The 11,865-nt window shown below is 33.2% G+C and overlaps 2 protein-coding genes across 18 annotated transcripts in view; one reads left to right on the forward strand and one right to left on the reverse strand.

Moving 5' to 3' along the window:
* rnf166 (ring finger protein 166) overlaps nucleotides 1-2,051 on the reverse strand; it is a 74,062-nt gene extending 72,011 nt beyond the window's left edge. For all 13 annotated transcript variants that reach the window (XR_015496297.1, XR_015496302.1, XR_015496301.1 and 10 more), the window contains exon 1: nucleotides 1,725-2,051. Coding sequence is in view for 1 of the 13 variants with exons in the window: in XM_087261979.1 (XP_087118105.1) it covers nucleotides 1,725-1,894 (170 nt within the window). In the remaining 12 variants the exon portion in view is untranslated. The remainder of the gene's footprint in view (nucleotides 1-1,724) is intronic.
* A 689-nt stretch (nucleotides 2,052-2,740) lies between these two features.
* ctu2 (cytosolic thiouridylase subunit 2 homolog (S. pombe)) overlaps nucleotides 2,741-11,865 on the forward strand; it is a 32,801-nt gene continuing 23,676 nt past the window's right edge. For 3 of the 5 annotated variants that reach the window (XR_015494684.1, XM_087259132.1, XM_087259134.1), the window contains exons 1-8: nucleotides 2,741-2,776; nucleotides 2,876-2,960; nucleotides 5,543-5,617; nucleotides 5,713-5,791; nucleotides 8,069-8,128; nucleotides 9,232-9,292; nucleotides 9,405-9,514; nucleotides 10,315-10,568. Coding sequence is in view for 4 of the 5 variants with exons in the window: in XM_087259132.1 (XP_087115258.1) it covers nucleotides 2,896-2,960; nucleotides 5,543-5,617; nucleotides 5,713-5,791; nucleotides 8,069-8,128; nucleotides 9,232-9,292; nucleotides 9,405-9,514; nucleotides 10,315-10,568 (704 nt within the window). In the remaining variant the exon portion in view is untranslated. 5 annotated transcript variants of the gene reach the window in all.

Below are 11,865 nucleotides of genomic sequence, written 5' to 3' on the forward strand. Positions count from 1 at the left end.
TATAAAATCATCCCAAACAAAGTTTTGACTTAGCGAATCAAGCGATTTAAGTCATCTGATGAAATTGTGTTTATATCGCAATATATATATATATATATATTGTGGGAAAAAAATATTCATTCATTCATTCATTTTCTTGTCGGCTAAGTCTCTTTATTAATCCAAGGTCGCCACAGCGGAATGAACTGCCAACTTATAAAGCAAGTTTTTATACGCAGCGGATGCCCGTCCAGCCACAACCCATCTTGGGAAACATCCACACCCACTCATACACTACGGACAATTTAGCCTACCCTATTCACCTTCACCTCGTCTTTGGACTGTGTGGGAAACCGGAGCACCTGGAGGAAACCCATGCGAACGCAGGGAGAACATACAAACTCCACACAGAAACACCAACTGAGCCGAGGCTCGAACCAGCAACCCAGTGACCTTCTTGCTGTGAGGCGACAGCACTACCTACTGCGCCTCTGCTTCGCCCGAAAAAAAATATTGTTTTATTGTTATTTTTCCAATATCGTGCAGCCTAGATACATGCAAACGTGATATGAAAACTGTAATTCAGTCACGACCTCTGGAACTCTGAAACTACTTTAGCCAACTGTAAAACAATTGCACACATTAACTCGCAACAAAAATGTAAAACAATTTTACACAATTACACACATCATCAACTAATCATATAATAATTAAAAACCAACAGCAATGTAGTATTAGATACAGAATTATGTAGGCTAACTTTACATTGCTTTTGACGTCTGTCAAAATGAGGTAAATGACAGCATTCACTTTCACTAAATGTTTAAATGAATCATTTAAGGAAACTATTCAGGGATTCATTTCACAACTCAAGTTTGAGGAAAGGTGGGGGTGGGCTATTTATGTCAGGTTGATTCCTTGGCATGATTATTTCTGTTTCTTTAAAACACCAGCGCTTTGTTCAGTCTCCTTATTATGTTACCACACAAATAAAAAAACGCATCTCTATATCAACCCAAGATGAACTACTTTTGTTTTGTTAAATGTAGAAATCCCGTGTTCTCGGATAAACTCACATGCATTTAGTACACATCAGTTAATTATCAGTCGATAATTACTCGGTTCAGACAAATCTTATGTAGGAGTCGGACGGTTTTAAATGAAGTAAAAAGCCGCCATCCGTATGAAATATCGCTCACAGCTTTGCTTTGTTCTCTGCTGCGCATCACAGGGATGGGAAGTGAGTCTAATTACCTCAACTGTTACAGATGCTATGCGTTTATAATCTAGACGGTTTAGAAATTTGCAAGCTCATGAAAACCATAAACACATTAAAATAATGGCAATGTCGAGCATCCTTTTCACGTCCCAAAGCTGACAAAGAAACATGATGTTGGAGTCGTGCAAGCACAAAGGGATGCGAACAGTATTTCGTCTTTGAAGAGTGACATTAATGTCCTAAAGTCATATTTAATAACAACAATTAAAGTCAAATTGGAGGCGTAACGTTATGTGATTTGTGTGCACTGCAATGCACGAGCTATAACAATAGGGTCGGTAAAACGGGTTATATTGTTAAATATTTTGACATTAAATGCACGTACTGTAAAAGGTAAACACAGACATACATATATGCATACGTATACATACATGGCAATGCCAAAGTGACCACTCCAGAATTGATGTTTTGCCTGTAAATCAACAAAGACACTGGATGGAAATGTGCAAAAGGCCACGATACTCACGTATGGGCGCAGCTTGCGATGCTGACAGGTTTGTGGTAGACCTCCAGACAGATGGGACAGGAGAACTGGCTTTCCAGGCTTTCCCCAGGTGCGGCTGCTGCGGCTCCATTTTGCTGCTGATGCTGCCTGAGCTGAGCAGCGGACACAAAACTGCGGAACATCGCCATCATGCACACAAACCGCAGGACGAACCACTAATACCGCCGATACAAATAGATTTCCGTGGTTTTAACGAATGTCTCGCCGGGAAAAGGTGATTTATTCGACATTAGATTCCGCATCTGCAATCTCCAACAGTGTTAACCAAGGAGGACACGCCGTTGTTCCAAAGAAGTAAACATTACATGGTAGCTTTAACGGAACGGTCTCGATCGGATTAGGCGAGAAAAATTGTGGGAGTTGTAGTTTTAACAGGGATCATTTTCGTTTAGCTACTGTTTAAACGGACTACATTTCCCAAACATTGCATTTATAAGAATTACAAAGAGCATAGATAGATGGCGTCAAAGTGAATTTAGAAAATGTAACAAATAAGGTCCAAAGCTTTTAATAAAAAAATATATACACATTTTTATATATTAAGAAATAAATCTAACGTTTATATATTTGTTTTTATTTATTTTAATGATAAATACTTTTTGCGATACGAGACGATGCATAAATGCAATAACATAAACAAAAAATATAAAATCTTTAAAAAGTGATGCGAGGGATGAACAGTTTCGTATCAATACAGAAAATGTATAATTTGTAGAAATAAACTTTTAGGAAAAGAGGGCGGTAGGGTGACAACAACAAAACGAGAAAGCCGAAACAGCCCAGCATGATTTCTCAGTTATATAGCACGGGTCTTCTTTTGGCCCTTTGTTGCATGACAAAATGTATATATAACCCGTAATAACACCTGAATGAAACAGTATTCATCAACTAAAGTATTAATGCCAGACCCAGACACTGGGCTAATAACAAGCGACGCAAGCGTGTGGGCGTGGCTAACGTTACATTGCGTCATCAAAAGGAGTCAGGAAAACATATTACAACTCACACGTGAAGTATGTGCTGTTTTAACGATTCTGTATAATAATGATTTCCTGAATCGACTTATCATTAAACGAACTGAATTTACGTCGTGTTGTTTTGTTTTCAATTAGTTTGTGAATTGGAAGCCGTCATGTGTCAAGTTGAAGAGGATTATAATGGTCTGGAATGTAACCAGGAGAAGATCCCTGTGTCGGGGTAAGTTTAAACAACTGCTCTTTGACAGGTTTAAGATATGATTTGGACAATATAGTGGTGATTTTTTTTTAAAGTGCCGATGTGACATCGTAAAATTTTATCAGTGGGATTTTCTACCGCAAATGTGCATTATCTGTCCCTGAAATTAAAACATAAATACAGTGAATAAAAAGTATTTCGTACCAAACTATTTTATAAAGGACTGATAGATGATTTCTGTGAGTAGGTTTGTAAAGAAACATGTCATTCATTTTATTCTCATATTGTTTTTCTTTATTAAAAACATTTTACAAATGTACAAACCCTGTAATGGTCCTTGTCCTCAGCCCAGTTGAACTTACAGCTTTAATAGTTTTGTTATGCATAACATACTTATTCTTTTGCTTAAATTAAGGTCAAAATGCTTAAATTATAAATAAGTTCTACAAATAAATACTACAAATATAGAATGTCAGTCCTGTCACATTTGCATTAAATTAAAAATATTTAATTGTGAAAGTGACATAATTTGATGGAGGAGAAGCTGACAGTGATCAAGGATGCGTTGTATCATTGAACTGCAAAATTTTATGCATGTTTTGTATGATTTTTTTGGGGGGACGACAAGCTTAAAAATTATTTTTCTGTATGTTTGTCTTGCAACATAAAATATACTGCAGCTGTTTTGTTATGCATGCTATTAGCCTATCCGTAAACATACTATATTGCTGGATTCTAAAGTGAGAAACAAAAGAGATGTTCCTACAGTATAGCTAAAATCATTGCGAACACCAAAAAGGGGAACTTCTGCCAATAGTTCTAACTATTATAAATAAATAAATAAATTTGAAAGCCCCCTGTTATTTTTGTTATAGGTTAGTAACTTTGTGCAGTTTATAGCAGTAATAAATGCAGCTATTATAGTGTAGTTGCTACAATAACCTGGGTTATTGTAAAAGTACAGTTAACCCTGTAAGACCTAAAATATCAAAAAATAGGCTGAAAATTCAAATTTCCTGGAAAAGAGATGTTTTTAATAAACCATCTGGCTATATATATATATATATATATATATATATATATATATATATATATATATATATATATATATATATATTTATTTATTTATTTATTATTTTTTTTTACAGTTTATCTATTTTTTCTTTTTCTTTTTTTAGAGAGAGAAAAAACTTTAGAAATAGCAAGTTTAAGTTTTTATCATTCACATCAATTGATTAAAAACATAATAATATACATAAAAATATAAATAGGTCCTACAAAAAGATATATAATGTCAGTCCTGTCACAATTGCATTAAATTTAACAGAAAATGTTTGGAAGTGACATAATTTGATATAGGAGAAGCTGACATGACAAGGATGCCTTCTTTTGATGCCATGAATTTATTCATGTTTTGTATGATTTTTTTGAAGACGACAACAAGCTTAAAGGTAAGGATGGCTGAAGTGATCCCGAAGCGCAAGTGTTTCGAAACACTGCACCGAAGCATGATCCGAAGCACCCAAGTCACGTGACTAAAGTGTTTCGAAACACCTGGTCACGTGACTAAAGCGATTCAAAGCATGGATCAGCTTAAAAGCGTTTCGAGAACTGGCGAATCTTCATTTGGCTGCCAAGGTCAAGGATAATCTTGTTTCATATGGCCTAGTGGACTGTGCGTGTGTACGCTGATACCGTGCTTCGAATGACGTTTTTGGTTCGAATCCCGATTTGTACAAATACTCTGAAATCATGGTTTCATGTATTTTAATCATGTTTCTGTTTTGTGTAGCCTAAATAGGATACAGCTGCAGTTACGCCATCAATATAGCATCATTTTTGTAACACTGTAAAACTATAATTAATAATTTTACAGTACTGTGATAGTTGGGTTTAGGGTTTGGGTAGACATTAATAAAATACAATAAATGGGAAATTTAATGAATAATGTAAATAATTATTGATAACTTCAGGCCACAGTTTCTGATCTACCAATAACCCTGTTTTAAGACCAAAACAAGACATATTTATTCACAAATTGTTTATTCGGATATCAGACCAATGTTGAAACCAAATGATACAAGAGCAAAGCATTACCAACTGGTATTAAAGCATTTCAAAACATCAATATCAGCCTGGATTCGAATCCATTATCCCCGCATAGTAGTCAAATACCTTAACCACTCCACTATATTACCTGAAGATTCAAGCATACAAAGTGGGGTTTAATGCCTCAATTTGCTCAACTGTTCTTTGCTGAAGCTGTTTCAGTGCAATACATGAAAGAATTACCACTAGTTGTCACTGTAGAGTGGGGTTTCGAAACGTTTCGAAGCTTCGACACATTTGGTTCGACTGTTTCAGTGTTTCACGAAGCCTCGCTTTGCCCACCACTACTTAAAGGTCTGGCCCTATCACATTTTTTTTTTTAGTAAATGAAAATGTAAATTTCTGTTATAATGTGCTTGTTGTTCAGTAATACAATATTTATATGGACAGTGTATATCCATATTCATGTACTAAAAATAATTTTTTATATCATTAACAAAATAGCCCAATCCCCTGGACACAAACTCTCTTTTTTGTTTGACCCCTTTTTCCAGACTTAACAGAAAGTGTATGAAATGTAAGGAGGGAACTGCTGTGCTCATCATTCGTGTCAGTGATGCATTTTGCAGGTAATACTCTATTCATTTTCCTTCTCAATCTGTCACTTATACTTTATGTGATACATGTGCAGTGTTGTCAAAATCAGCATTTATCTGTTCAATAGGTCCTGCTTCAAGGAGTACTTTATACACAAATTCCGGGCGATGCTGGGAAAGAATCGTGTCATCTTCCCCCAGGAGAAGGTACTTTTACAATTGTGAATATGAAGATAGTATGTGTTTTGAGAATTTAGATTTAAAGGAATTTAAATAAAGATTCCCACAGTCATGGTAAAAATTTAAAGCATTTAATCCTAATCAGTTGTTAAATATTTGACATATCAGATTTGGATTGTTTGGAGCCATCCCTAATAGCACACATACAATGCTGAGACCTCTACAATATGTCGTTAAGATGTTTATGTGTGTAATATTTAGTATATTTTTTGAAGAGATTAGTAAGTGTGTGTGCGCGTGCTAACTGGTATAGTGGTATTCTTGTTGTTATATTCCAACAATGGAACAAATCACACAGTTATATGATTAAACAATAGCAATAGAAATGCAATAAAAAGCATATATATATATATATATATATATATATATATATATATATATATATATGTGTGTGTATATAATATATAAACGCTTGAATTAGTTAAAAACACAAGCAAAGGATAAACTATATGACGTATTGTGCAGCTCCAATACACTTATATATATACATATATATATATATATATATATATATATATATATATATATATATATATATATATATATATATATATATATATATATATATATATATATATATATATATATATAAGTGTATTGGAGCTGCACAATACGTCATATAGTTTATCCTATATATATATTAGTGCTGTCAATCGATTAAAAAAATTTAACTAATTAATCGCACCTTTCGCGATTAATCGCATTTAAAATACTGAAACTTGTAATTTTGGCTATTTAAATGTAAAATTAATGTAAACGCAAGACAAAAGATATTTTAATTTAAAATATAATTGTTTAATAGAATTTTTGTTTAACTTGTAACACAGATTTTTTCATGTAAACAACATACCCACAATAAACCATCAAGATCCTGGCTTGACAGCCATATTTATTACAGAAATTAAAACACAGGCATGTTAATGACATTTAAATTTCAAAACAATCAATGCCAATAAAGAAAACATTGATTTCCATGTTGGATTCTAAGTGGACTGCAAAAAAATGCCAAAATACAGGAATTGCAGATATGGAAAATGAAAAATTATAATAATAAACTATAGAATACAAACTGTTGCACTCATTGTAAAGTTTTATTGCTGTGAGTTGAGAACATTAGTTATAGAGTAGAAACAATTTTGCTTAATCCTCCTTTACATTCATCCAGTTGCTAAGACTAGGAGTATCCCGCAAGTGCACAGAGACTCCCAAATGCCCGCAAATGAATGATAATTTCTTGCAAACCAGTCGTTAAATACATTGCACACCCCTCTCGCCCCTACTCAGATACGTCGCTCACTCCACCCTTGACACCCCTCAACGGACCTGACACAGACAGACACGCACAACGCGCTGCAGACATTTTGGCCCCAACGGCCTTACATACTGGAGTGACTCCCCTCAGATTCAACACGCATGATCACGTTCATCAAATTTGCTTAAACTAAGCGTCCTAAAGTATTACCGTATTTCGCAAGGATTCAGACACAACAATGTGAAGCATACGCTTTCGTTGCGTTTAATGAGGAAACACACTAAACTTGGAAGGCTCATGCTGAAAGGCAGAGTAATGCCCTGTCTATGACAGCTCGCGACTTCACCAGACGTTCTGATTACATTTACATAAGACACCAATACTCAGATTTTAATATGATTAAGATAATACTCCTATTAAAAATTCTACCGTATAGCCTTAAAAGGAACCTTACCTTAAAGGAACACAGAGTCACGAAATGCGAAGGATTTTCTTTCTGTTCGCCATGCGGTATCAACTTACAACAGAAGTCGAAAGATAAAAATGAAACACCCGAAATTGCATGAAACTCTGGATAACCTGTGATGCAACTAATTGTTTTATACTGGAACTTGCCTTCAAAAAGTGCTGCTTTGGTCTTATCCACATTTATTGCATGTTGAACACACGTCCACCACAACAGGAAGTAAAAAAAACCTGCACCTGCGTTAATTGCGTAAATTTTTTTTAACGCGTTAATTATTTTAAATTAATCGCATGCGTCAACGCGTTATTTTGACAGCGCTAATATATATATATCCTTTGCTTGTGTTTTTAACTAATTCAAGCGTGTTCAAACTATCTGGGAACAAGAAATTATAACCATTGTAGCTCTAATCAATATTCATTTTAAATTATCTTTTTGTAATTTTATAACTTTGTTTTATGCAGATGCACTTCTCTACAAACCTTTTTAGTTGAATTTGTATCAATTATCTGACTGTTTCTCTTAGGTCCTTCTTGCTGTTTCTGGTGGAGCAGCTTCCTGCACAATGCTTTCACAAGTTCAAGAGGTAAACATTTTGTCTTACATCAGGAATAAATGGCAACTGGCCATTGAATTGTTACAAAAAATAATGAGGTGATGATGCCGTGAAGCAGTGTGACTGTTACACATAGTTGTGCATTATTTTCTAATAATTCAATGGATTGGAGTCAATTGTTCCACTTATACTACAATTACCACATCTAAAGACAATATTTAGAAATTGTATGTAAAAACATAGAGTGGCGCAGTAGGTAATGCTGTCGCCTTACAGCAAGAAGGTCGCTGGTTCGAGCCTCGGTTGGATCAGTTGGTGTTTGTGTGGAGTTTGCATGTTCTCCCTGCATTTGTGTGGGTTTCCTCCGGGTGCTCCTGTTTCCCCCCACTTTGGAAGTCAGTGGTTACCAGTTTTATTATTATTTTTTAAATATAATTTTTTTTTTTGCTAAATAGAAGAATGAAACACAAGCAGGTTTGTTTCAATAGAGTAAATTAGTGGTATAAATTTCGGTTTTGGTTGAACTGTCTTTGATTAGTAATGAAACAGGACAAAAACTAGTTTCTGCACATGTGCATGTTTCCTTGTGTGTGTCTGTACTATAGGCATGTGCATTTGTATGGGAGAGAGGGGGATAGAGGGGTAATAAAGAGTCGTTTCAAGAAAGAAACATGTTTGCATGGAGATAGTTAATCATTTCATATTCTATAGTTTTTTTTTTTACATTTGCCTAGTCAGTGTTTTTGTAATTATGTTGCTATTGTAGGCTGTATGGACTGTATGGAGTAATTTATTATGGAACTGTAATAAGGTTAAATTCTGTCTGAAAGACTTTAGCTGTTCATTTCCCTGAATGTAATTGCAAGTCTCTGAATATTCATCAGCCAATCTGGAAAAACATTCAGACTTCATATAATATTGTTTTTTGATTGAGTAATATCACAAAATCTGAAACGAATTTTGTCCATACTGCAACTAGGATAATAAATACACAGAGCAGCATTTTCTGATTTCCCCCCTAGCTGTATCATTAACATAGTTATTTTCTTCTTTTATTAAAGTGCTGCTGTTTTGATACAATATGTTGCATAAATCTCTGTAAGTAAATGTGATTTCATGCTTTTGTTTTTCAGGGTCTGAGTCGAGATGCTCCCAAAAAGCTAAGATTTATGCCTGGAATTGTATACATTGATGGTAAATCTCTTTTACTTCAACGAACAGGATATTGTTTTTGTATTTTGAGCTTATGGTTGGCATCGAATGGTTGGTGATATTTTAAAAAGGATTTGATGATGTTATTTGTTAGATGGCGGAGCTTGTGGGCGAAGTGAAGACGAGCGGCAGACTTCAATATCTCAGCTGAAAAACATCTTCACACAGACTGGCTTCCCCTACTTTATAGTTCCTTTAGAGAAGGTAAACAGCCTGAAACCCAAAACATCAACAGCCTTTCAGAATCTCTTTCCTCTTTTACTAAATAAAATCAAATAAACTCTAGAGACTTGACTTGCACTGTAAAAATTGCGTTTCTTAATTAGTTTTTCATCTTGTTTTTAGTCTAAAAATCTAATCAAATTCTATATTCTTTACATTTTATACAAGTAAAAATATTATTTTATCTTTCAAAATGATAAGTTAAAAGTAGATGAGTTTTTCATTTTAAAACAAACAAAATAATCCACCAGTGGTGTAAATGCAATTATTATGTTTTTTTTTGGGGGGGGGGATGGAAATTAGTTTATTTTACTTGCCGCATTGGGAAGTAAGTTTTTTATTTTTATTTTACTTGTTTGAATAAAACCTCACTTAATTTTTAATTTTTAAAAATTTATTTTGAAAACAAATCAGTATTTTTTCCTAATAAAAATGCTTTTAAAATGCTTATACTATGCTTCTTGATCTAAGAATAATGCATATTAATTAGAAATGGTAACACTAAAATAATGGTCAATTAGTTTTTGTTAATACTAATATAAACTATTAATAAACATTTATTACGGTATTTTTTAATCTTTGTTAATGTTATTTAATTTAAGTAACATTAGTTCATGATTGTTCACATTAACTCATTGTGCATTTACTAATGTTAACCAGCACAATTTTGAACTATGATTAAAAAAAGCTTTACAAGACTATTGATACTTAGTTAATGTTAAAAATTAAAGCTCCAGAAATACTCTGACTGGTGAAAAACTTAACTCTTAAATGTGTCTTAGGTTTTCAGTTTGCCCACCTCTGTCCTTGTACCTGGCACATTTGACCCAGACCCATCCAATCCCTGCTATAAGCAAGCTGTGGACAAGTATCTGAAAGAGAAGCAGAAGCTTAGAGAAGAGGAGGCCGTCTGTGCCGTGGCTCAGCTCAATCTAGAAGATTCTGCATATTTACCTGAACACAAGCTGGCGTTACAGAGATTGTTCTCATCACTCAAGACACTGTCAGCCAAACAGGAGATGTTACAGACCCTGAGGTGAGTTTTTCAACCAACTCCTTTGCTTATCTTGTGTGTATTTTGTGTTTGCTTTAACAATGAGGGTGCCAATTATCATGATAAAATCTGATCCATTTACTTACAGTTTACAAAATTGTCTCCCTGTACAACCTTAATAAATAAATATTTTTTTTTGCAAGTATTTGTTAATAAACTAAAATATAATATATTTTATATATATATATATATATATATATATATATATATATATATATATATATATATATATATATATATATATATATATATATTTAATATTAATATTAATTATTTAATATAATATTAATAAATAATTATTTAATAAATATATTTATTAAATAAATTAATAAACTTAAATATTCCAAAAAGGAATGTTATTCCCTCTTACTTTGGCTCTTGTTAAATATAGTAGGGGTGCACAATACACAAGAATTTTGGTTTTATTGTCACAATAGAGGTTTTGTTCAATTATAAAACACATTTTTTTAAATAAATTTTTGTTAACACTGCTACACAGCAGCCCCTGAAAAACCAGGAGGCTGCTTGGAAGTGATTACGGTAAAGAAAAAGAGTCTGTATAATGAGCGATGTTGCAGTCTGTTACTGTCAATTATCCCGCATATGTTTTACGCAGCTGATTACTGGAAAACACCCATACACACTCATATATATATATATATATATATATATATATATATATATATATATATATATATATATATATATATATATATATATATATATATATATATATATATTTATGCGACATATATATAATGGCGCAAAAATATATATTTTTTTCTATTACACTTCTAATTTACGTTATAGTGAAAGTATTGTTTAATTATACCCATTATATAAATTATAGACATGCAATATTGGTTGTTGTTTTTGAACATGTGACAAGAAATGTCATTGAAAAAAAAATAACATAGAAGCCATTACCTCATCCATGGTTAAACCAACAACTAATAAAATACCATTGTGAATATTATGAACCCCACCACCACCGTTCTTGTTGAAGGACACTGAATAGACAGAATAAAAACAAATAATACTTCAAAAAACTGTTCTTCTTCTGAAAGAACTTCTTTCCAATGGACAGAATTCCAAAAACTAAAATTAGCTAAACAAATCTAAATAAAACCCTGCCTGGGAGATCTGGCAGAACAAAAGTATTCTATATAATACTTAAAGATACAGCCCTGCTATTGTCATCTGCCTGCCACAAAACAGACACAAAGTTTGTTTTTTTAACTTTTTTTTTTATGTTTGAAACTGACTTGCTGGGGCAGAA

This window comes from Danio rerio, chromosome 7, assembly GCF_052040795.2.
Source record: "Danio rerio strain M-AB ecotype USA chromosome 7, GRCz13ab, whole genome shotgun sequence".
NCBI lineage: Eukaryota > Metazoa > Chordata > Actinopteri > Cypriniformes > Danionidae > Danio > Danio rerio.